The sequence below is a fragment of the Typopeltis vanoorti genome, chromosome 12, assembly GCF_054136105.1.
Source record: "Typopeltis vanoorti isolate ZY-2024b chromosome 12, IOZ_Tvanoo_1.0, whole genome shotgun sequence".
Classification (NCBI taxonomy): Eukaryota; Metazoa; Arthropoda; class Arachnida; order Uropygi; family Thelyphonidae; genus Typopeltis; species Typopeltis vanoorti.
In genome coordinates this window covers 72,263,406-72,290,985 of record NC_143560.1, presented here as the reverse complement: position 1 = coordinate 72,290,985, position 27,580 = coordinate 72,263,406, and the positions used below count along the sequence as shown (strand labels likewise).

The 27,580-nt window shown below is 36.7% G+C and overlaps 1 protein-coding gene across 3 annotated transcripts in view; it reads left to right on the top strand.

The window, feature by feature from the left end:
* The window catches only part of l(3)76BDm (trafficking protein particle complex subunit 8 homolog l(3)76BDm), a 447,636-nt gene that overhangs the window by 64,992 nt on the left and 355,064 nt on the right, over nt 1-27,580 (top strand). For all 3 annotated transcript variants that reach the window (XM_090401248.1, XM_090401249.1, XM_090401247.1), the window contains exon 3: nt 13,287-13,376. In XM_090401248.1, the coding sequence (XP_090257374.1) occupies nt 13,287-13,376 (90 nt within the window). The remainder of the gene's footprint in view (nt 1-13,286; nt 13,377-27,580) is intronic.

The window sequence follows — 27,580 nt, the reverse complement described above, 5'->3', positions numbered from 1 at the left end:
TAAGTGTGGCGAAACTAGTTGGTTCAGTTAATTAATAAAATTGATCAACACTTGATCGGTTAACCAAATATTATTATTTACTAATTTATGATCAAGAAAACAACCTTCATGATGAACAGTTGACATTTTCAATGATTCTGTATATTTTCATTGTCTTTGTCTTTTTATTGCTGACCTTCATACCATATCTATTACAACAGCTATTCAATTTAGTCAGATAATCTTGCAGACTTGTAGCGGATTTATTTAGAAGTATAACATCATTCGCATAAAGCAAAGAGCTGACATTAACATCTCCAATTTTGATATGTTTAATACCACTTTCCTTCATAATGTGATCCATATAGATAATGAATAACAGAGGGGATAATGTACATCCTTGTCTCATACTAGATTTAACATTAAACCATCTTCCTCTACTTCCTTCAATTCTAACTGCTGACTTACAACTCAAATAAAGACTAAATATTGCTTGATATAATGCCCCATTGGCACCATATAACTGCAGTGTATTGAATAGCTTCTCTCTTAGCACCTTGTCATATTCCTTTTCCAAATCGACAAAACTTACATACAGATCTTTGTTATATTCCCATGCTTTCTTGACTATTTGTCGTAAAGTGAAGATCTGATCCTGACAGCCTCTATTTGGCCTGAATCCAGCTTGTTCTTCACCAAGCTTTTCTTCCACAATTCTTCTCAACCGTTTCTCAAGTATACTTGCATACATCCTGCAGGAATACTCAGTAGGGAAATACCTCTGTAATTCTCACATTCAGTTTTATTTCCGTTTTTATATATGGGTACTATGAGAGCTCTACTCCAATCATCGGGAATTCGTCCCTTTGTGCAGGCTTTCTGAACTATGCAGTGCAGCCACTGTAAGACTCTTATACCACCATACTTCAGCATTTCTGGTCGAATATCATCTACTCCTACTGCCTTTCCACATTTCAAGCCTTTGATGGCTTTTCTACTTCAAGTATGGATATGTATTCCTGACTGCATGCCTGGTCAGTGTTTTTTTACCACTGTGCTGTCATCACTGCTTGTTTCATTTAGCAGTTTTTCAAAGTAATTACTCCATACTTCAAGGATATCTTTTTCTCCCATTTTCATGTCACCTTTATCATCTCGAACTCCTTTTACAGCACTCTTTCCTCCATTCCTGAGCTTCTTCAACAACCTCCAGAATATTTTTCCACCTTCTTGATATTTATTTTCTATATTCTTGCCAAAATCCTCCCATGACTTTTGTTTAGCTAGTTTTACACAGTGTTTAGCATTCTTGCATTTGTCTCTATATTCTCTAAGAGCACAAGCTGACTTATTTGCCAGGAACTTTTGATATGCTTTCTTCTTTTCCTTCACTGCCTCTTTAACTTCCTGTGTCCACCAGGGAGTTCTGATTTTTTTTATCCTTGCAGACAACCTCATCAGATATAACTCTGGCAGAATCAGTCAATGTTTTCTTCAGAGTTTGCCACTGAATCTCCAAGGTTTGATTCCTGTTCACAAACTCTTTCATTTTTTTTTTCAATAATCTTTCTGTATTTTAGTCTACAGTTCACATCTGAGAGCTTCTCAACTTTTATTCGCTTTAAAACTTTCTTACATTTTATTCTTTTCAATATGAAATTCAATTTTATCCTGCTCAACACTAAATAGTGATCACTTCCAATTTGAAATCCTCTGTACACTCTTGTGTCCTGCACCAGGGAGAAAACATCACTATCAACAATAACATAGTCAAGGAGCGCTTCTTATTCCTAGCCTCTTCTCTCCATGTGAATTTGTGCACATTTTTATGTTGGAACATGGTGTTAGTAATAACTAGTCCATGTCCTGAGCAGAAATCCAACAGATATTTGCCATTATTAATAGCTTTGCTCTTTTCTCCAAATTTTCCCAAAATATTTCTGTATGTCTCACAATCATTTCCTACTCTGCTCTTTAGATCCCCAACAAGGACCAACTTTTCCTTTTTCATTTGTGTCAGTTGCTTTTTCTAAAGCCTCAAAAAATTCCTCCACTTCTACCTTAGTAGAACCTTCTGTGGGACCATAGGCACAATAAGTCTCATTGTCCAGTTCCCCATTCTCATATTTGCCCATATTACTCTACTTGAGATTGACTGCCATTCAAGAAGATTAGCCTCGTATTTTGTGTTGAATACTATGGCTACTCCTTCTTTTCCTTGATTGTCATTGCCTGAATATAACATTTTGTATTTATTGCTCAGAAAGATCTCGCCAGTTTTGGTCTTTTTTGTTTCAGTCACCCCTATTATGTCATTCTGGTACTTATCTAATTCCTCAGCTAACTTCATTTCTTTGCCATTCAAGCTACTTACGTTGATAGTACCGATCTTTAACTCTGGTGATGTTGAGTTGGGGTTTGTTTTCAGATTTGTTGCCGTAGCTGACTTTTCGCTGTTCGTCCTGGTTCCCTGGCGAAAACAATGGGGGGCCTTGTTTAACCGGGAGACGTCCCAGCCAGCATGAAATTTTGTCATGTTGTACCATTATTTTTTATTTTGGTTTAACCAATAAGAATACAGTTTGGTCGGCTAAATCCCAAATTGCCAGCCCATTCTTGTTCGTTTAGTATCCAAGTAGATACCCAACAGCATGCACCACGAGAAGGTGAGGATTGGACATCATGTCAGAAGCCCTGGTCGGTTCTCCGCATTCCTTTAAAGGCTATGTGGAGGTCTCCTCTCAGTTATACAGCTTTGACCCTTAAGCACCCCTATGAATTTATATTATACAATTAATTTAATAAACTGAAATTTCAAACTTACATTATATTTAATGACTTTTCTGTTGCTGACTACTGGTAGAAAGTTCTTTCAATGAACAAACCTACCTTCGCCTTAACTGAGTGCAATCTTACATGATTTATCACAGTTTTTTCATTAGAATACCAATATTTTTCAACATCCATGGTGTGTCACCTGAAACCCTCAAGTGTGTTAGTGCTGACACACGTCATAGGTTCGCCATCACTGCTTTATAGGTACTTTATCCATCATATATGCCACTGCTGGAAACATTTATTGAAATCTGTTTTTGTTTGCTCAAAAATGTTTTCATTAAATTTTGTTTAAAAACTTTTAAATCTGTGAATTGGGAACAAAATGTCAATATGCCAAATGGTTAGAAGTGCTGTCTGGTTGACCAGGATAGTCATTATGTATTTCAACCAGTAGCTTGTGAGCTTGATTACCATAGTAGGTACAGATGTTTGTGAATGTCTTTAGATGGTATATGAATTTTGCTTGTTTTCTGGATCACCTAACCCTAATCCCACCCACGGTACTAATGTACAGTTGATTTATAACTTTTGATGGGTGGGATGCACATTAAAAAAAAAAGTTACATAGTCAGATTTGGTGAATACAGAAGCTGATATACTTGTATTCCATTTCATACAAAATGTATTGGATGAGTTGAGATGCAAATGTATTATTCTGATGAAGCATCATCAACTTACCACATTCACATTTTATTAGATGTTTCCATTCAGCTATTTCCCTTAAATATCTCAAAACCTGAATATAACATTTCTTGTTGACTATATCACTGAGCTTATTCATAGTAAACAACACCTTGATAATCAAAAAAAGCCATTATTATATTACTTCAGCTTTGCTATGCTCTTCTGTGCATTGTTTTGATGTGTAGGATGATATTCTCTTACTGAAGCTATTGCTTTGTTTCCGAATCACGCATATAGCCGGCATCTGGTTATGTATTATAATTGCTTTAAAAATTCATAATGCATGTTCAAAAAACCAGACATAGTTGGCAGATATCAGGTCATCCCAAAAGTAATGTCATTTTTTACACTGTACTTATTCAAACATGTCTCAGCTTGTCTAAACATGAATTTTTAGAGCTTTATAAATACCACTAAGCTGATGCAGCTTCATTCTAAGGAATTCCAACTTGCGAGCACATCATAAGTTATTGTTTAAATAACCCTTTATTACTATGGAGGTCACTGATGAGCACATAATGCTTAGAGTTCAAAAAAGGCAACAATGCTGTTAACACTGTAAAAAATGTACACGAAGTGTATGGTGATAATGTTTTGAATGTGCGAAAGTGCCAGCAATGGTTCCAAAAATTTTGACAAGGGAACTTTAGCTTGAAAGACTCCCCTTGCTCTGGGCATGCTCTCTTTCACTCTCAATAATGATATGCTGGAAGCCGATTTTGCATGAAATACCAATGCATCTGTTGAAGATTTAGCAAAAGATCTTAATTCATCATCATCATCGACCATCCATTGCCATTCACAAGAACTTGAAATAGTGTCTAAGCTCGGCACGTGGGTTCCTCACAAACCGATGAACAACAATCGAAGAAAGTGTGTCAACATCTGCACTGCTTTTCATTTTTGAGAGGTTTGAGATCTGTTTTTGAGTGGTGTAGCCACTGGTGACGAAAAAGTGGACATTTACAAGAATGTTAAGTGGTGAAGGCAGTGGGGTTCATTCAGGAGAACAGGCTAAACCTCAGCCAAAACAAGACCTTCATCCCCAGAAGGTTTTGTTAAGTGTTTGGTGGGATATGGCTGGTATTATACACTTTTGAACTCTTGCCACAAAACCAAGCAATCACAGCTGAAGTACACTGTGAACAACTCAATCGATTGAATGAAAATAGTTTTTACAGTAATCCCTCAACTTACGTCGGGGTTCTGTTCATTCAGGCAGGACATAAGTCGATACATTAAATCACCAGAGTTATAGGGGTTAGGGACTTAACAGTAATAATAAGTATACTATCATTTTAATTCTTAAACCTTGTTATAAAACTGTACTGCATTACTGCCACTATAAAACAGGAGAATAATCACCCAAATCTTCCTGCACAATCACATCTTCATTACCTTCCCTATGTGAAGAACCAGGCCTGCGGCTCTTCTGCTTTAACTTTTCATTCATTTTGAGAACACTGCTAACTGCCGAGAACATTTCTGCAAGACCCTTCACTGTAAATTGGTTAACTGCCCTTCTTGTTTCTTTTTTCCCCCCCTCTTCTTTTTCTTGTTCTTCCTCTTCAGCAACGCATTGTTCTGCCAGTTTCCAATTCTTCGTAGGTCAACTCTTCAGGGGTACTTCCTATGAGTTGATCTATGTTGTCATCATTCACTTTGAGATTCAGGTTGTTTGCTAGGCCCACTATTTCTTCACGCAATTTACAAAGGTCCATTTTTTTTCAAAACTTCCAAAATCGTGCACAAACCTTTTGAATATCTTTTTCCATATGCCACTTGTATATTGAGGAGTCACTTCGTCCCAAGCCACAGCAATATTTTTAATAGCATGATAAATATTGAATGCTTTCCATAACAATGAAGGAAATGACTTCCACAAGTCATTTCTTTCATTTGCAGAAATGGCTTGTGAAAAAGTTCTCCGTAGAAAATAAACCTTAAACACTACTAGAACTCCCTGATCCATCGGTTGGATCAATGAAGTAGTGTTTGGAGGGAGAAACATGACTTGGTGAAGATCACTGATATAAGATGGATGACCTGGAGCATCATCTAGAATTAATAAAATTTTAAATTCTGCATTTTCTTTCACACAACAGTTTTCCATTTCACTCGCACAACAGTCGATTGATTAAGGCATCTGCAAACAATTTTTGAGTCATCCACAACATTTTTTGAAGACTCGAGGATTCTCACTGTGTCCATATCACAAATGGTTTCAGTTTATATCCAGCCACATTACTCCCTAACAGAATCGTAACACGATCTTTAAGAGCTTTGAAACCAGGCATAGATTTTAAGCTTTTTGTGGATGAATTGTCCGCTTGGGCATTTTTTTATGAAACAAGGAGTCTCATCCATATTAAATATTTGCTGTAGCAAATAATTTTCCTCCGTAATAATTTTATCCAATTTCTCCACAAACTCCTTCAGCCTTCTCATGCAGATTCACCATACATTTTCACATTATGCAGGGCAAAACACTGCTTGAATTTCATGAACCAACTGGAAGCATTGGATTCGTAATCGGGTCCTGCTTTCTCCTTCAACATGTTGAAGAGATTTAGTGCCTTAGTGGTTATGGTCATATTGCTAAGAGGTATGCGCTTTTGGTTCGGGTCCTCTATGTGTGATGGAAGTAGCTTTTCCAATCACTGATAGGACCTTGTCATTGCTTCGTCACTATTGTTGAACTTGCAACTTTGTTTCAAGATCAATTGCTCACTTCTTTTTCTCTGATTCTTCACTAGGTGTGTAGGGGCCATGTTGCACAAAATATCGTGAAATATTTAACGATAAATACACAAATAACATATTTTTCAAACACAAAATCAACAGAAGAACTGAAGCCAAGTGCCGACTGTCGAGGGAGGTTGCTGCTGAATGGACTGTGCCATTGCATAGTTGCATGATGCATTGTTGCTAAATAAAAACCTTTTTTACTTTACACTTGCTTGCATCTTGTATGAAAGTATAGTCAAAATTGTTATTTATTCCATTATGGAATCATGGACATAACTTGAACGGACGCAAGTCGAGAGGTGACTATTTATTTATTTATTTATTTATTCATGTGAGGTTCCCCCCTTTCCTCAACTGTCCCTTAGGACTGGTTGAGCCCTCCTAATGATGATGGGTTAAGTATGTATTTAAGGAAAAGAGCTGCTGTTCTCTGGATAGCAGCATGGATAACCAAGATAACACATGCCCTCATAGTGCAAGAATCAACCTATACCAAGATTGAGGAGCTCAGCTGGGAAAAGCTTCCACATCCTCCATATTCTCCTGATCTTTCACCTTCAGATTAACACTTATTTCGAAGTTTGCAACATTTCATTAATGAAAAACAGTGATGCATTAGAGGCACTGAAATTGAGTCTATGTGACTTCCTTGCCTCCCGAGTTCTATAGAGATGGCATTATGAAGCTTTCACAATGTTAGAAGAGAATTATTGATTCAAATGGAGAATATATACTTGATTAAATTAGCAAGTGATTTATCTTTTATATCCTTTCAAAACATAATGCTTTCAAAAGTGACATTACTTTTGGGATGACGTAATAATTTTTTTTTTTTTTTGCTTCTATTTTAGCAGAAGTGGCATTGATGAACTTCACTGAAACATCAGAAGATTAGAAGAAAAAAAAAATCATAATATGCTTCATGTTATGAATTTTAAGTTAAAATAGTCCTTGAATAGCCTCTCACGTACCAATTTTCACATAGTTCTTTGTTATGTATGTATATTTAGAAGTAGCCATATACTTTGTCTTCTCCACTGATAATTGTCATAGGTTTGACATTATAGTGATAGCATTCATGAATATTATTACATGCATCTTAATAGAGATTGTATTTAGCCTCACATGGTTGTCTTAGAGAGAGAAAGAGGAGGAGGTGATATTACTTTCAGTTTAACAATTGTTTATTGACCATGATTTTTTTTTTTTGTTTGTTTGTTTGTTTTTGTTTGCTGTGTGAGGGCTAAGGATTTTTTAATTTTTTTAAAATTAATTTTGCTAATTTTTAATTTTTTCATAATCTGGAAACCCTGCTCTAGAGAGGCTCTTAAAAAAAGGCTCTAAACATAGAGCTTTTTTTTTTTTTTCAGACCAATATAGATCTTTAGTTAAGCAGATTGGTGGTCTCGCACCAAATGATGAAATTCATCTCCCACTAAAGACAATCCTTGACATCTATGCCCGCAGCAGGAGTTGAACCACAGCCTGTTGGTTGGAGAACATATTAACCAGATTAACATTATTGCATAATTTTAATTAATTCACCTTTTTTGTTTATATTATTCTTTGAAGTTTGCATTCACAGATGTCATAACCAAAACAGAGTATTTCCTCTTGTAATTTCTGAAATTGTTACTACACATTCATTTCGATTTCTTGGATTTGGATACTGTTTGCTGGTCTCTAGCAGTCATGTTTGCATCAAAAGCTATAAACATCTTCAAAATGTTTGTGTTCTGAATGACATTTTTAGACAGCCATTTAGCATTCGAAAAATGTAAATACCATATTAATGCACAAAGTGCATTGTTAGCAAGCACACTATCGTTTATTGAGTCAAGTATCAGTTTGACTCAAGGTCACATCCATTTTCCAACATGACATCACAATTGTTGCAAATTGGTAATATGTTTATATAAAATTTTTGAGTGAAATTCAACTTGAAATAATTTTTTTGTTGAAAATTTATTTTTCACTTGGTTAGACTATAATAAATTTAGTTTAATCCTTTATCCAAGTGTGAGCAAACAAAGTTTGCACCTGAAAGTATCTTCAGGACTGGGGTAAGGTGGTACAACATCGGGCAACTCGTTGCAAAGGTGGAGCAAGCTAACATCACTCCTTGCTCCACCTTTGCAACGAGTTGCCCGATGTTGTACCACCTTACCCCAGTCCTGAAGATACTTTCAGGTGCAAACTTTGTTTGCTCACACTTGGATAAAGGATTAAACTAAATTTATTATAGTCTAACCAAGTGAACCACCCCAAGTCCTGCTATGCTGCCTCACCGTGGTGGTGGGGTGTTCCTGGGTAGGATGGGCGAAGCACGTCGGGAGTATCATTACTCCTGGTAGGGCCTCCCAAGGCGTGAAGGCCATCCCACTATGCCCAGCTAAATGCTAGCAGGCGAAGACAGAAGAGGAGATTCGCACCATCTGTCTTAATTTACTGCCCATTAAACATTCATGGCGAAGGATTTAACACAGCACACAATGCCGGCTCAGACGTCGCCTGGTTCAACAAGGTCCATGTTGCCATTTGGTAGCAGCTCCAGGGGTGGCAATGCGAAGTTAGTGACTGGCGCTACCACTATCACTGACAAAAATAATGGAAAAACTGGATCCAGATTCAGACTCTGCAACCATTTAATGACCGGAACTTGGAATATTAGGACTCTACTACAATCGGGTCAACTCAAATTTACTCAAAATTACTACAACATGAACTTAAAAGATATAAATGGACTGTTATGGGACCTTGTGAAATTCGATGGCCCAAAACAGGAGAGCTAACAACAGATGAAGAACATTTGCTTTTTTACTCTGATTGTGACTGCAGCGGAAAGGAAGGTGTCGGGTTTTTGATACACAAATCATCACAAAATTCTGTCATGGAATTCAACCCTATCAATAGCAGAATTGCTCTAGTCTGCCTGAGAGGAAAACCACTCAATATCACCATCATACAGGTCTATGTCCCAACCACAGATCACGAGGACTCCGAAGTAGAGGAGTTTTATGGTCAACTTAATGCAACAATCACCAGAGTGAATAGAAAAGACCTTTTGATTGTACCAGGCGATTGGAATGCCAAAATTGGAACAGACATCGGCAAGGATTATCTCCCATTTGTCGGACCATATGGCTATGGGGAGACAAACGAAAGAGGTTTTGAATTGATCAATTTTGCCTCACAAAATGAACGTACCATTACCATCACTCTATTTCCCCATAAACCTTCCAGAAGATGGACATGGACTTCCCCTGATGGTAAAACACACAACCAAATTGACTTTATCCTTGTAAGCACAAGATTTAAAAACTGCATCAACCTCACAAGAACCAGATCATTTCCTGGAGCCGACATTGGCAGCGACCACAATATGGTCATCACAACTGTGAATATGAAAATGAGGGAAAGATTACCTACAAAATCAACTCGTAAAAGATATAATATAGAAAAATTAAAAGATCCCCAAATAAATACACTATATAAATACAAATTAAAACAAATTTTTGACACAAGCTTCAAGAAACATAATAGTATCGAATCTAAAACCAAATACTTCTCACAAAAGATAACTGAGACAACTGAAGAAATCCTTGGATACAAAAGGAAAATAAATAAACCACGGATAACCAACAATATTTTGGACCTATGTGACAAAAGAAGATATTTGAAATCTCATATTAATGGTGATAATAGAGAACAGTATAAAAATATTACTGAGATTATTAAAAAAAGAAATCAAACATGCTAGAAACTTATGGATATGGATGAATGCAAAAATATAGAAAGGACTTAAATAAAAATAATTCTAAAAGTGCTTTTCAAATTATCATTAAGCTAACCAAACCTTTTACCACAATTAATTGGAGCATAGAAGATGAAGATGGAACTCCTATCATGGATAACCAGAAAATAATTGATAGATGGAAATGTTACTTAACCAAGCTTTTTCAAAAGGACCCTCAACTGACCGATGATATTTTGGATGGAATTTTGCCAGAGGTTCGGAGGAAGGAGATTACCCGATATTTAAAGAAGTTATTGCAGCAGTTAGCTCCTCAAAAATTGGAAAATCACCAGGAAGTGATGGTGTCACAGTGGAACTGATATGCGAAGGAGGTGACATCATCATAGACACCTTGCTAAATTTATTCCAGGACGTATGGAACACAGAGACTTGGCCTTCTGATTGGCGGACTTCTGTCCTTGTTAAAGCAAAATCCTGTTAAAAATACTATTGTCAAGAATCGAAAAGAAAATAGAAAGTAGGTTTCCGGAAGTCCAGAAGTACAATCGACCATATTTTTACAATACACATACTAGGTGAAAAATACATAGAACATAATAAAATAATCTGTCACAACTTCTTAGACCTTCATAAAGCTTTTGACTCAATATGGCACGAGGCATTATGGAAAATTTTAGAACATTATGGAATTGACAACAAAATCATCAGGATTATTAAATCTCTTTATTCCTCATCTTATATGAGAATTGAAATTAAAAATTACAGCAGTGAACCGTTCCGGGCAGAACGGGGGGGATAAGACAGGGATGCATCTTGTCCCCTCTTCTTTTTAATTGTTTTCTAGAATATGTCATAGATGACGCGCTCTTTATGAATATGACACTGGAATAGTAGTTGGCGGACTAAGAATAAGTAACTAACTTATGTTTTGCTGACGATATCGATCTTCTGACAGAAATTGAAGAAAAATTACAAGAGATAACCAGCCGTGTTTTCGGAACATTAAAAAAATATGGATTATACATAAACCTACAAAAAACAAAAACAATGATAACCTCAAAATCAGACATTGAATTCTTAAAGATACAAATTGGCAATAAGCAAATTGAGAATGTAAAGAAATTCACTTATCTAGGAAGCACATTGAGTCAAGATGGTCGTTCAAAAACCGACATTAAATATACCGAATTGCTAAGGCAACCATGGCCCTACAGAAGTTAAAACCATTGTGGGGAGATAACAGAATAGCAATCACAACCAGACTAAGACTAATTGACACCTTGGTGAATTCTGTCCTTTTGTATGGTTGTGAGGCCTGGACTTTATTGAAGGAAGATGAGAGGAGACTCCCGTCTTTTGAAATGAAAACTTACAGAAGACTTTGGAGAATTCCCTATACCGCTCACGAAACCAATGAAAATGTCCGAAAACTGATTGACTCAATAGATGGGAGAAAAAGGAAAAATATTCTGACAGTCATCAGAAGAAGATGGATGAAATGGTTCGGACATGTGGAGAGGGCTAATGGCATTCCAAAGCAAACCCTAGAAGGAATCGTTCTGGGATCAAGGGTTAGGGGCTGGCCTCAATTAAAATGGACCGATAACATCAAAAAATGGACAAATTCCTCCCTTTCTCAACTGACATCAAGAACAAGAGACCGAGCCGACTGGAGAAGGCTACCAAAGAGTATCACCTACCAACCATGAATGACCCAATGGTTCATTTAGGACTATGGGAGAAGAAGAGGAACCAAGTGAAAAATAAACTTTCACCATCTTTCTCTAAATCCAGAGTAATTTAATGAAAAGGTGGCACACCGTTTGTCAACTCCTATGGTCGAGATGACCTTGCTAATGCTTCTGCCTGGTATCTCCACTTGGGCCTGGCTCTCACTGAAGAGACCTCAATAAAGGTTGAAACTAGTCTGGGTAGTGGCCCTTCCCTTAATGCATAACATTATACATATCTGCAAGGAGATGTGTTTTGCATTATGGGAGATACTGAGATAGTGATGTTAGCTTGCTCCACCTTTGCAACGAGTTGCCCGGTGTTGTACCACCTCACCCCAGTCCTGAAGATACTTTCAGGTGCAAACTTTGTTTGCTCACACTTGGATAAAGGATTAAACTAAATTTATTATAGAAATTATTTTTATCCTGTATATATAAGAAAATACATTTCATCACCCAAGTTGTTTGGTGACCTGGCTGCAGGTTTGAATCCTACCATGGGCATGGATGTTTGAGATTGTTTTTAGATAGATGATGAGTGTCATTGCTTGGTGTGAGACCACTGGCTCCCCTTATTGAGGCCTGAAAGGTGTGAAAAAAGTTCCATGTTTGGTTTCTAGAGCAGGGTTTCCAGACTATATACAAAAAAAAAATTTAAAAATAAATAATAATAAAAAAAGAAAATAAAAAAAAAAGAAATAATCCCTTGCCATCCATGGTACAAATGTCCTATAGATTTACAGAAAAAAAACCTCTTGTGAGTGGGAGCTTCACAAAAAGGTCAGGGAAAGTATTTGCTTTCCCTGAAGTTTTTGTTCACATATCTAAACCTTTCTTGCCCATGAAAAGATTTGCCATAAGGCAAACCAGTACTGTAACTAGCTTTTCATGGGTCCTGTGCAAGAGTTTATTTTTTGGTCCCCCCCCTTTTTTTGGGGGGGGGATACGAATCTGATAGAAATAGATCAGTTAATTTTTAATTTTAACCAAAAATGTTACTGAATCGTCCCCCTTGGCAGCAAAATTTAAAATTTGAAAATGAAAATATAACACTGATTGTTATTATTATTTTGATACTCCATTTCAGGCCTTCCTTCATCTTGGGCCCTGTGCACCTGTTGCACCTGCCTAATTACAGCACTGGGTAAGACAATGATGATTTCCATGGCAAACTCATCCTTCTGTTGATAAAATGTTTCCTCTGTTAGAAAAAACACCTCATGTGAGGTATAGGAAAAGGGTTGGAGATATTTGTTAAGAAATTATTGCTTAGAGCTGTCATTCAGTCTGTAATATGTTGAATTGACAAATGTATAGAGTTGATTTGCAGATTCACTGTCTGTGGCAAGGTTTATAAAAGTTATATCCTTCTTTGTAGACATGGCAACATAATTTAGTTTTTTATAATGTTATAAAACTGGCTTAAATGTTTTCTTCATTTAAATTATTAAAAATATTTCATTTAAATATTTACTTTTGCATTTTATAAGCTTGCTATACAATCTTATGATGTATTTAATTATCTATGATTTTTTGATCTAATTTAGCAGCTACACCATGGTTTGAAGCTTATAGAGAAGTATTTTTCCAAGTTACCTGCCCGACAGAACATGACTTTACCCATCATTTTCTAGCTTGTATCCTTTTGTTTTAATAATTAAATTTAGTATGTATATATACATACATACAGGTACACCACTGATTTTCTGGCAACCTTAGTTCCAAAGCCATGCTGGATTAGCTTTCTGCCAGACCAACTGATGTTATGTAATAATAATTTATGGTATACCTTTCACCTATTAGTTTTATCCCTCCAATTGTCTCAAAACTATCATGGGTGACTAGAAACTTAACCAGTAACCAGTCAGAGAGATGATTGACCCATGACTATCACTAATTATAAGCGGCAATTGATGAAGAGACAGGCAAACAAGTGCTGCCATCTCTTGGTACCTGACCCTAACAGGATATGTTAATATCTGAAATGTGGGTTGTACGGTCAATTTAATTGAGTTTATGGGTTGAAAAACCCAAGTTTCTGGAAGAAAAAACCTGCTTGCCCATGCCATAGATAGACTATAATAAGTTTAGTTTAATCCTTTATTCAAGTGTGAGCAAACAAAGTTTGCACCTGAAAGTATATTGGACTGAGCTAAGGTGGTGCAACACCAAGACAACTCGTGGAAAAGGTGGAGAAAGCTATCATTACTCCTATCTCAGTATCTCCCATAATGCAAAACACATCTCCTTGCAGATATGTGTAATGCTATGCATTAAGGCAATGGCCACTACCCAGACCGGTTTCAACCTTTATTGAGGTCTTGTCAGTGGGAGCCAGGCCCAGTAGTGGAGACACCAAGGCAGAAGCAATGAGAGGTCATCCCCACCTATAGGAGTTGCCAAAAGGTGTACAACCTTATTATTAAATTACTCCGGATTCAGAGAAAGATGTTGAGAGTTTATTTTTCACTTGGTTAGACTATAATAAGTTTAGTTTAATCCTTTATCCAAGTGTGAGCAAATAAAGTTGCACCTGAAAGTATCTTCAGGACTGAGCTAAGGTGGTGCAACACCAAGGCAACTCTTGGGCAAAGGTGGAGAAAGCTATCATCACTCCTATCTCAGTATCTCCCTATATCAGTATCTCAACATTAAACTCTCAACATAGATAGACTAACTCAGGAATCAGTCGACAAAAGGCTTAGAAAAAGTTCCTCTAGTTAGTGACCAGACTTGAAATTGAGTCTATCTTCAGGCGGCTTAGCACAGAGGATGGAAGCACTACTTCCACTGAGCTACACAGGGTCCTTAAAAACTTAAATATTAAATGTGATTTAAGTGTTTAAATGGAATAATTCATTAGTATAAATGAAACAGTGCAAGTGCATATGGGCTTATGGTTGACACCAACACTACTGGGAAATGGCCCATACATGCATGCTTGTGTGTGTGTGCACACGCACACACTGAAATAATTGTGGTCCAGTTAATTAGTCGGGTGGTTGCAGAAATTTCAAGTACACTCATAATTTTGTCTGAACTAAAAGAAGTGCTGTAAAATCGATTGTGTACCTGTGTGTGTGTGTATTTTATTTTTTTAGTGTCCCAATGAATGTTGAGGTGGCTGTTATTGTTGATTAATAATATAGCTAAGATAAACTGTTTAATTTTTTTTATCTAGTGGTTTAACAAAACAAGATTTCTCCTTAAATTTTTCAGAATTTTGTCCTAGTTTATTATTATTATATAACCTTCATGGAGTCAATAGACTCATATTGGGAGTCCCACTGAACCATCAATATATCTATCATATTGAACCTTAAAATTATTTATACTCCCTGCATTCACAACACTCTGGCAATGTGTTCCAATCACCCCCCCCCACACACACACACACAAAAAAATCTACTCCTCATACTCTTCTTCATCACCCCTTTTCACAACTTCTAGGGATGGCCTCTTATTCTTCTCATCTGACTGTCCACTTTATACTTTTATAATTTTATAATAAGAGTATAATTCCTGCAGCATTAAACAGCTTGTTCTTACAAGTAAATAATATACATCACTAAAAAACACATGCACTAACCAAGTAAATATTTCAACTCAAGTATCTTGGGACGTCATCAGTACAGTAGCTCATTACAATAGATTCCATTGTAATCATGCATCCTAACTGTATGTTATTTCTAGTATTGTTTGAGCTACTGTACTGATGATGTCCCAAGATACTTGGGATGAAATGTTTACGAATTAAATGGTCATTACTGTGGTTAGTACGTGTGTTTTTTAGTGATGAATTCACCACAGGTTTCGTTATATAAAAAAAATAATATACATGTTAGTTATTTTTAATTCTTTATAGTGTTTATCTGATTTGAGTTGTGTTTTTTAAAATGAGTTCAGAATTGACCAATTTAAGAACTCTTACTTGAATCTGAACTTAACATACTGCAGCTGAGACAGTCCAGAGCATCAATAAAGTGAGAGACCAGAATTGCAAAGAAAAGTATTGTCTCTCATCATCAAATTTCTGACATGTACCCTCAAGGGGTGTACAGGATAAAGTATTGTCTCTGGATACTTTAAATAGTTATATCAAAAGCTCTACCCACACTTTTAAAAATTACTTTTTTTCCCTTCTTTAATATGACTTCTTTCATTTGAAGCCAAGTCGTTATCATCAGCTAAGCAAGGTCTGCAGAATTTGTCAAAATTCTGTGCCATTAAAACTGTAAATCATCATTATCATCAAACCTTACATGAATTGACACCCTAGTGATCATTATTGTTTGTAGAGAATTGCTAAGACCATGTTTGGACAAATGTTTCATCCAATGTATTGCCCCATAATGACAGTAGAGTCTTTTTTAACAATTTAAACATAAAAAAATTATTGGATTAACTTAGGCAAAACAGAATTTCTAGTCCTGATATGAAGTCAGTTTGAGAATAAGGTCATGTTCTTCTGGAATTTCAACTTTGGACTGTAAAATGGAAATTTCCAGAATAGACTGCAAGGGCATAGTCCATTTTGAGCTCATTCCAGAAGACTGCACTATTGGTTAATTCTTTAAACAGCTAGAGAAAATGTATGATGTTCTGCATAAGTGCATCCTGGCACTGGTCAGTGAAAAGTGAGGGTTTCACAAATATGCTAAATCTTCCAACATACACTGTAGAACTAGCACCATCTGGTTATTGCCTATTCCATTAAGTTGTTTACTTCCTACATAAAGAATACCTTATTATTGTTGAGGAAGTTAAGTTATTTTGTCTTTGGTGCCAAATAAATTTCAGGTCTGGTGTTATAAAGGGATTGAACTGCTTCTGAAGATGGATCAAGACTATAATGGCTTATATTTTCTTTGTTCTAATTTAAAAAAAAAAATCAGCCAATGCCTTTTTATTCCCGTATATAGGGAGTAGGCGAGGCCGTTTAGCCCTTTCTAACTTTTGGAGACTGAATGGGCAGTTCAAGCTGCACTGGTACCCAATCAGAGATAGCTGGCCCAAGGCTATCACTAATTAAGCGGCACGCAGTGAAGAGAGATGGCTCAACAAGTGCCGCCATCTCGTGGTCCCTAACCCTAACACTCGTATTTAATGTCTGAAATAATGTGGATTCTAAGGTCGATTTTCTTGAGTTTACGGGACGAAAAACCTGAGTTTCCGGGAGAAAAAACCTGCTTACCCGTGCCAGAGATCGACTAACTTGGGAACCGGTCAGAAAAAGACTTAGAAAAATTTCTTCTAGTCACTGACTAGATTCGAAACCAAGAAGTCTTCCTTCGTGCGGTCAAATACCATGGTGTGCAGACGCCACATCCACTGAGCTACACAGGCTCTTGTTCTAATTTTATGAATTGTTAAAATAATAATGTCACCTGTGCATGTTTTAAGCTTTTTTTTCAAACAAACTTGGCTTGATCCTGTAGAAAAGAGCCAAGAAGGCCTCAATTTGCTACCAGATTTTATGAAAAGAAAGAATAAATATTCATTGTTGTTTTATAGCTGAGACAAGCGAGATTTACTTGTTTAACTATAAAACTATATGCACTTTGCAACCTATGCCTGGGGAAGGAGTGTCCTAGGTTTGATTCCCATCAATGATATGAGGAGCTTAAGGATCTTTCTCAGCCATAGCCAAGTTAGCCAGTCTTGGGTGTGGACAGCAGTGTTTTTTCCTCCAGTTTATCTGGGGTTTTTCATTCCGCAAGCAGGCAAACTGGCCTCATGAACACACAAGGATACAGTAATGAATATTGCCCTTAGGGGATGTAGCAGAGGATTTCAAACCTGCTGCATTAATATGTCAGTAACCTCTCATTAGGAGGGGACTCAACCCGTCCTAGATGGATGAGAAGGATATATATATATTTATTTGTTTGCAGATTGACTCGGCTTATGAATATGTTCAATAATTTTAATGACTTAAAACACCGAGATAATTAAGAATAAAAGTTTAATAAGGACACAACTAATTTCTTTGGTAAGCCAACTTCATCAGGTGTCAAAGTACAAAGGTATATACAAAAAGACTGACAGAAACATTACACACTTACAACAACAACAAGCTTTCAAAAACTGTAGTTAAGTTTGAATTGGAGTCTGTTCTTCAGTTCTAGCATATATTTATATGCATGCATGTGATCTCTTGAGAATGCCAATACTGAATAGCAGAGCTATGAGAGTCTGGTAAATTTTAACTAAGGTTGCTATTCATGTGGGTAGAATCGAGGGCGATTTCTTTTGACTCCAGGGTACGTCTTCAAGTTCATTGTAACATTTGTGAATATTAGAAGTTAGATTCCAGTCTATTTGGTGTTGGCGGCCTTCATCAGAGTTTACAGAGAACAAGATGTGGCTGGCGAGGGTGCTGGCTCAGATTTTATTATAAGAGATGTCTCTTTTGTGCTCTTCAAGATCGAGAAAGATTGATTTATCAGTTTGTCTGTAATATGGTTTACCACAACTAATTCTGTATACTCCTGGGAACTGAAGACGGTGATGTTTTTCTTTAGACTGACTTTAGGACAGATCATAGTTTTGCTAAAGTAGAGAAGCACATTTTGATGTTGAACTATTTTAATATTCTTGCCAGTTTGGAGGAGAGAGAATGATGTAGGGTAAGGAGATGCAAGCTCTGGGGGGGGGGTAGTAGAATCATTGGTTTGTTGATGATGGTGAAATAGAAGTTTCTAAATACTTTTTGGAGAGAAACCATTATTGATAAAGGTCCTTTTGAGGAAATTAATTGCATTTAGAAGCTCTTCGTTATCTGATGATAAGGATCTGGCCTGATGCGCCAGAGTAGATATGATGCCATATTTCTGTGGAGGGTAGTGGTGAGAGGATGTGTGAAGGTATTTATCTGTATGTGAAGATTAAAATTTTAATATTATCAATATTACCTGGTTATCTTTATGTCTAAAAAAGAAAGACAGTTAACTTCTAGCTCAGAGGTGAATTTGATGTTGTGATGAAAATTATTTAAATGATCCAAGAAAACTTTGAAGTTATCTGGGCCATGTTTCCATATAAGAAAAACCTCGTCAATATAACAGACCCAGATTTTAGGTTTCAGTGTCTGGAAGAACTTTTTCTAAGCCTTTTGTCGACCAATTCTTAATTGGTGATTTGTCTTGGGCATCGGTATCACTTAAAAGCATCAAAACCAAATCTGATATTCCTAAACCAAACCCTGATTGGCATCATTCATGACCACAGTCCACCCCATCAGGTTGTGAGAGCAAGGAGCAGAAGTTATGCTCAACAGTCTTAGTCAAGGACCAGAGGTCTCAACTGCCAGATGAGTAGGATGCAAGTTTATTGCATTTTGCCCTTGACAAAGTCTGTTTGGATTTGCTGATAATATTCTTAGTTGTGTAAGTTTATTAAGAATCTAGAAGTTTTTATTTGAGTTCTTGAACATATTCTGCATTTTTATTATGGATTGCCTTTTTTTTTAGAAAGCCATAGAAGGGTGAAGAATGAAGGTCTTTGTTCCAGTAAGGATTATTTCAGTTATTAGTTCAAAGCAGGTGTTTGGATCAGGAGAGCAGAATAAACAGTAATTTGACCATTGCAATTTCAGAGGTCATTCCAGTTAGCATTGTTGTTATTGTGCCATATGGTTTGACTGCGATTGACTGGGAGGTGATTGGTCTGCAGAAAAGGAGACCTGGATAAGAATATGGTTAGTTGCCAAGAGGAGAGTAAACATCCAGTCTATTTCATGGGAGAGCTAGTTAAGAAAAAGGTCCATAGTATTGGAAGAATAATGATTGTATGATATTGCTGTTGGTATTAACCTTTTTTTTTTTGTTAGGTTATGACTCTTGGTTAGGTTTGACATTTGACTAAGTATCAAATGATTTAGCTTCCCTTCTGGCCTAATCTGTGAAGTTGAAGGGCCAGTTTGCATTATGAAAATTAGCTTCCTAGGAAGATGATCTTACAGTTTGAGTGATTAGACTGTATGAAATCAACTTTAAGAGATTAAGTAGTCAAAAAAGAGCAGCATGGATGTGTAAATTAGGAATGGAATAAAGACATCAAATGAAAGCTATAAAACAAAGCTAGGACTTCTGATTTGATATGTTGATTTGACAAAGTGTGCATCCTTCCCTTTTTTTGCAGAATGCTTCATGCAAAATATAGTTGGGATAGCTGGGGTGGATGTAGTCATGAAGGATGCCAATCAGGGTTTAGTTAGGAATATGAGATTTGGTTCTGATGCTTTTAAGTGCTGCTGATGCCCTTAATGTTGGTAAAAATGGATTTGGATATGTTTTTATTGGATGAAGTTGTAGATGTTATTTTGTCTTTTTTGGGTATGTTTGGTTATTTGGTGCAATTTTTTTGTTGTATTTATCATATTTTTTGCGATTTTAAAAAATGGTGTTTTTTTTATATTCACAATGATGCTGTGGATATAAAAAAAAAAATTGGTGTAGGAAATTAAAAGAGCATAGGTATGCAGCCAAGGTAAGGGAGTTGTGCACATAATTCCCACACAGGGAATGCCAGGACTAAGTGTGACATTGAATTTACTCTGCACATAATTATACTCTGACTCCTTTCAGTCAAGACCTACCATGGTAAGCAGTATCATGATTCTTCAACAGCTGATCAAGTTCAAATTGCTCTATTTGCTGGTAATTTTTTTTTTTAATTTTAATTCATTTTTATATTTAAAAATATGCACTAAAGTAGGCTGTACTGAATGCAATTCCATGGAAATAATATTTAGAGGCAGAAGTTCCATAAGTGTTGGAAGTTTGAAGACCACTGGTTTAGATTATCTGGTACTTGATAATTCTGCTTCAATTGACTTTATCTGGCACTTGAATATTGAAGTTTTTCTGAGATACAGGCTTTCAGTTAAGTTATAGCAATAATGCAGTGTACCAATTTTTGTGCTTTAATGTGGTTTAATGTTGATGAATCCTATAAGTCCTTAGTTATTTAATGATTTCTTTAAATCTGCAAATGTAAGAATAATTTATGATCAGTAACACTTTTTTAAGAATGTAGTTGGGTGCTTAATTACCCAAAGGTCATGAGCACATAACAGTGCTATAGAAGATATATGTATTTCATGCATAATATTGAACAAAGTGTATATGATCTTCAAGTGATCTAACATGCTGCTATGAGATTACAGACATTCTTTACAATGCAAGATTATTTCCATGTAACATTTCCACAGCAGAACTTCAGACCTTAGAATGCTTTTAGAAATAACTCTAATATTATAACAAAAGCAGAAAAAAGACAAAGCAAAGACTGGCTAGTTGAGAAGAGAACTGAATGTGCACAGATTTACAACGGATTCACATGATGTCTTGAATCCATGAATGAATGAATTCGAGAACAGGTATATCAGCTGGTGCAAATATTATGGCCTTCCTCGATGAGTTCCTGACTCTGAAGGTTTCTTTTAATAATAATAATAAAAATTATGATATTTGGAAGGAAGATAATGTTACCATTCAGGATAAGAGTTAATCTCAAATGGTATAATCACTTAAACAGAATGATAGAGGAAAGATAATCAAAGCAAGGAATTCAAATGTCTTGAATCCAGTTAGAGTTGAGACCTATAACTGCAATACTAGTAACAATTTTTCATGTCACAGTGAGTTTGAAGCCATCTGGTGTGAGTTGGAGTCTAACAGGATTAAATACACAGTGGGATGTTGTTACAGACTTGGATCGGTTGCTAGCGTAGGCTGTAAATAATTACAATGGATGCAAAAGGAGTAATCATAATGGGAACTTTAATTATCTGAACATTGATTTGGGTAGCTATGAAATCACACAAGATGAATGAAACTGCATTTATTGAGCTGTTGCAAGACAACATCCTCAAGCAGCAGGTGACAAAAGAAACTCTAGGTCAAAGAGTGTTAGATCTGATTATAGTGTTGGGGGGGGGATTCAGTTAAAGACATAACTATTTTGCCTTTGGTTGGTGAAGATTCATAAACTTAGCCACTTGGAAGTGGATAAGTTTATGAATGTTCCATTCAGAAAAGGTTACATGATAACTAATAATTAAGGAATTGACAGCGTACACTAGAAATATAAATTAAATAAACTTTAATATATACTTTCCAATATTTTGGCAAACGTCACCTTGCCATCTTCTTGGGAACTTATTAACAGTTGTCTTTGTAATAAGTTCCCAAGAAGATGGCAACGTGATGTTTGCCGAAATATCGGAAAGTATATATTAAAGTTTATTTAATTTATATTTCTAGTGTACGCTGTCAATTCCTTAATTATTAGTTATCATATATAACCAGCGTATAAGCCTCTCAACAAGAATAGGAAAAAGGTTACATGCTGAACAAAGCGGGGAAATTATGACCACATCAGGGATGTGCTGGATTCTGTGCCACGGTATCAGTTATTCAATGGGAAGGATATTGACAGTGCATGGGAAGTGTAAAAAAATACTTAAATGATGCGATATCAAAATGTATCGCTAGAGTTTGAAGAATAATTAGAGTAGGAGTGGAATGGATGTGTCATCCAATTAATCAAGAAATTCGTAAGAAAAGGATGATGTGGAAGGAATACATAAGGATGATGTGAGTTATGATAATTATAAGCAGCAGGTCAGAAGAGTCACAAGTGTTGTATGGAAAGCTAATTCTGAGTATACAGAAAGAAATTGGCTCTGCAAGTTAAAGACAACCCAAACAAATTCTATTCTATTGAAAGAATAACACTACTAAATGCAGATGGTATGCAGGTAACTGATGTAGAAGTGATTGTTCAACTAATGAGCAGCCATTTTGCTAAAAGGTACCAACCCGATGAATGCAACTTGAACTCGCCATTGCCTCTTTACCGTGTGAGGAAACTCATGTGGATGCGAGGAGGAAGTAACAGAGCTGTTACACAAACTGAATAAGAATTATGCAATAGGAACTGCTGGATTATCAGCATGGATGCCAAAAGAATGTTCAGCTGAAGTGACTATTCCATTGACCAGACTATATAATTTAAGTCTCAAAACAGGGAAGACGCTGCAGCAGCGGAAAGAATGTATGGTAATCCCATTGCACAAGGGTTGTGCAAAGACCAACGTGTCTTTGCACAAACTATCGACCATTCAGTATCTTGTGAGTGATGGTGAAGATTTTGGAAAAGTTGTTTAGGGTTTGAATTCAGAAATGGGCTGACAGAGAATCTCTACTTTGCAATAAACAGCATGAGCTTGATAAGGGAAGGTCATGTTTTAGTCAATTTCCCACATTCTGTAATAATGTTATAATTGAGCTAGATAAGGGGAATGGACACACCATGATACTTTTGGACTTTGCTAAGGCTTTTGACAGAATACAGCATGGAAGATGCATAAATTGGAAAATGTGGGTTGGATTATAAAATATTAGTGTGGATAAGAGGATGGGTGACTGACAGACATCAAAAGGTTGTATACAGGGGTTGTGAGTCTGCAAGATTTAAGGTAAGAAGTGGTGTACCGCAAGGATCAGCCCTTGGTCCACTGTTATTCAATCTGTACATTAATGACATTGGGAAGGATTTGACAGATGATATTGTTATGTCCATTTCTTGTCTTTTACTTTGTACAATGGTTGTATTTTTTTCAATCTTTTCTAACCTAAACCTTTTCTATCTTGACCTTATTCTATCAGTATCCTACTGCCATTTATGTTGTATCGCCTCTCCTTATTCACACTTATTTTAAACCTTTGATGCTTTATCTCCATAATACACTATAGAGTAGCACGTGGTACCTCTGAGGGACAATGGAATCTCCTTGAGATAGAGGCAGTATCAGAGTGTCTAAGATTTACCTCTCGTAAAACGCCAAGAAATTTATTTGTTTTGCTGCGCCACTTAGCGCTATTAGATTATTAAACATTAACAATCAAGAGGTAATCTCTGGACAGTACTTAATGATACCTATCAACTCTGCAGACGTGGCCAAAATATACCCTCTTCAAATATCCCGCATAGGTTCGCATTAATATTTTATAAGCAGTGCATCGGATTCCAGAAATCACAGAAAGTCTTTGTTAGAATCAAAAGCAAGGTTTATTATACTCAAAAGTTGATACACATAATAACACTAAATTAAATCCCATCTTAAGGGAGTTTCAGACAAGGTATATAAAATTCAAACACTACTTTTACACTTATAAAATATTATACAGTAGCTTCCTAAAGTAAGAATTATATTAACCTTCGCTAATGCATTAGTCATGTACTATTATCACAATCAATCTATAACTCCGTAGCTCTGTCAGACTACACAAGATAACATTTATATCTTTCACAATCTCTTTATATTTTACCAATTCTTTACTCTAACATTTCCTTAATCTCATTCAATATAAAAGCGAACTTAAACATGACAGATAGTAAGATTAAATTCAATATTCTTCTAAAGTCCTAGCAATACAATCCTATCCTAGATCATTAATGTTCTTCTATAACATATTAATGTGACACAAATCTTTCATTCCTATTCATTATAACACAAACAAAGTTTACTTATCTTCCCTTTTCGATTCTTTAGTGCTTCGTAGGGTCACAGGAACAGGCCTTCTGTGGACTGCAGGACTTGCTTCTTTTCGCAGCGAATACGGCCACCAAGACCCGCGACTGCCTATCGGGATCCGTCCGACATCGAGGCACTCTCACCTTACGCCACCACGAGAGGCAAACACACCAGGAAAATCCAGGAACAAAAGGCATTGTTACAGGGTCGCATCACCCTTATATTTTCTCTTTCCTTCTCGGCGATTCTCGCCCCTTTCGATGTCTGGCCGACTCACACTTGCTATTACGTCACGGCATCCATTCTCTGCCCTGCTTATTGCACGTACGCTGACGTGCGAGCCGCTCCTCCGTGTAACCTTTGGACTTGACTCCCCCCCAACTGTTGAATTTGTGCTTACATTTTATAATTCTTTTACACAGGTTAATTTTTAAGGTTCTGGTAATGTTCTACATTTTCAATACTAAATTAACCACGTTCACAAATGGCACAAAATATCTACTTATTTACCCTTTCATTACAGAACATGCTTGATATATATATACATATTACTTATTTTACACTTAGAGGCAATTTACTGTATTTATCTCATTCTTTTGTTTGGAAAAGCATGTTAGACTGTGATAAGATAGGAATTCATAAATTTCCACTCTATCACAATCTAACATAGGCCACCCCTTCCAATAAAAAATTTTCTAAAAATTTTTTTTTTCTCTCTCAAGTGTTCCTCCTTACTGTTCTAAATGGGGGGGGGTCTCTCCTTTAATGCCATCTCATACTTTCATATTGTGGGTTTCGTTTACTCCTGATACCCCTGTGATAGTTTGCGTCTCACTTAGTGCCTTATTTTGCTCAGTCTCCTTAGCTTTTTCTTTCTCACTCACTACGATCTTTGTTCCATCCTCCTTCAACCCTTTAGAGGTGTCCTGTTTGCCAAAGAATTGCCTTGTGAATTGGAGGCAACTAGTCCTGCTAAGTTCTTTATCAGGATGGGGACTAGGCTCTCTCATTTTCCTCCATTTCTTCTTCCTAGCGCTACCGTGACTTACTCTTGGGACATTAGGCTTAACTGTGTCTACTTCTAGGCTCCCAGTGCCAATTGAATTTCCCTGGGAAGTTTGTGCTACCAAGGATACCTGATTCACATGAGGGCTTGTCTCTGCTGACAAAGTGTGCTCCTTCATGTTTGAGTAGTCATCTGCTAGTTCACCTTTAGACTTATTTACCTGGGTTTTAAGGCTACCCTTGAAAGCTCGGATTCTTGGTGAGTTCCATCTGCTATTATCCAACTCTGACTGAATTCCTTTCCTCATGTTTTGCCTTCTTCCAAGGAGATATATTTCTTTCCTCGCGTAATCACACTTAAAGTTGTATCTCATTAGAAAATCATTGCCCAGAATCAGTTTTATGTGTGGGAGAGAAGATCCTGACAAGACCAGAAACTCTTGCCAAACACACATTCTGAACTCAGGCAGATACACTTTAAGATTCACTGATTTAGAAGCGTGAAATGCTGAGGCTGTACACCCAAATATTCTCACAGATCTTTTGAGGTAAGTGATTTTGTCCTTAATATAGGGTTCTAACCTTTTAAAATAGTCTCCAGAAATGATGGAGGCTTGCGCTCCAGTGTCAAGTAAGGCATTGCAATGCTCTCCAATCACACTGGTTTTCACTATCATTTCATATGACTGCCCTCTTATTCCTTGTCCCTTCTTCCAAGTCCTATTAGCATAAGTATGAGATCTAGGTTCGTTTTTGTGACCTCTATAAAAGCGTCCCCTGCGTTTGAAGCAGTTGCGAGCTATGTGCCCAATTCTATCGCACCAATAACATCTGGGAGGCTCTCTTCCATTTCCTTGCTCATTGACCCTATGCTTTGATCGTATTACAAACTTTTCTTGGGAGGTAATAGCTGAAAATTTTTCCATTACCTCGTCCAGTCGGTCAAGAAGGGGCCTTTGTAGTCTCTCTACCTCCTCTCTAATTAGACATTTAGTTTCGACCGCCTCAGAGATATTTGGTTCTGGGGCCTTCACTGATAATGACTAATCTTTTCATGACATCGTTCAATCGCTCCATGACAGGTTTTTGGAGCAGTTCCGCTTCCTGTTTTATTACATCCTTGATCTTACAAGTCTCAGGGGGGATTTCAGTTAACTTATTTACTGTCTCTATTATTGCCCTCGTTTCCTTTTCTTGTCTTGGTTCATTATTGGGCAGCATTCTTGCTCAACCAAGTTTACCAGACCGGCAGCAGACGTGGGATGTATGTCTCCAAGTATCTGCTCCCTTTCTCTGACGGCATTGTAGCATTCATCCAAGTTAGTCACTTTTTTGTTGAAGGCAGTTTCCTTAAATTCCTTTCTTACCCCTTGTCTGAATTGCTGAAAGCCAGCCCAGTCCAAATGAGGTTTCTCTTCGTTGTGGACACTCAGGGTATTGGCCACCGTTAGTAATCTGTTCTGAAAATCAGATACACTCTCCCTGTCCTGAGTGCACCTCTGGAGTTTCCATAAATTAGACCCCAAACTTCCTAGTTTAGAGAATTGGGAAATTAGGACCGTTTTAAACTTTGAATACTCCAGGGTTTCTCTTAGAATGGGAGAGGAGTATAGGAAGGTTTTTGCCTTCCCTATCAGTTTACTTTGGAGCAAGACCAGTAACTGAAAGTCAGTCCATCTTCCAACTTTTCTTAGTTCTTCTATGTATGAGAAAAACGAAATGACATCATCAGAATCCTCGCCTGAGAACTGGGGGAACACTTGTTGGGGGTTAATACATGTAAAAAACTCGTTGCCGTCCATTATTGAGCTACTCGTAGGGTTAGACGTATCTGCCTCTAAGTTTACACAAATATTTAATCAACCTTTGCCTTTGTTAAGAAATTCTGTTTGGAATCCGAAACCTGCTTACTGTGTTTTATAGAAAGTACTTATTTAGTTATATAAACCACATCCTGTCGGCTGCGCCATTTATGTTGTAACCAATTCTTGGTTTTTTATTTATATCTTTTCTAACCTAAACCCTTTTCTATCTTAACCTTATTCTACCAATATCCTACCACCATTTATGTTGTATTGCTTCTTCTTATTCACACTTATTTTAAACCTTCATTGCTTTATCTCTGTAATACACTATCGGGTAGCACGTGGTACCTCTGAGGGACAATGGAATTTCCTCGAGATAGAGGCAGTATCAGAGTGTCTAAGATTTACCTCTCATAAAACAAGAAATTTATTTGTTTCGCTGCGCCACTTAGCGCTATTAGATTATTAAACGTTAACAACCAAGAGG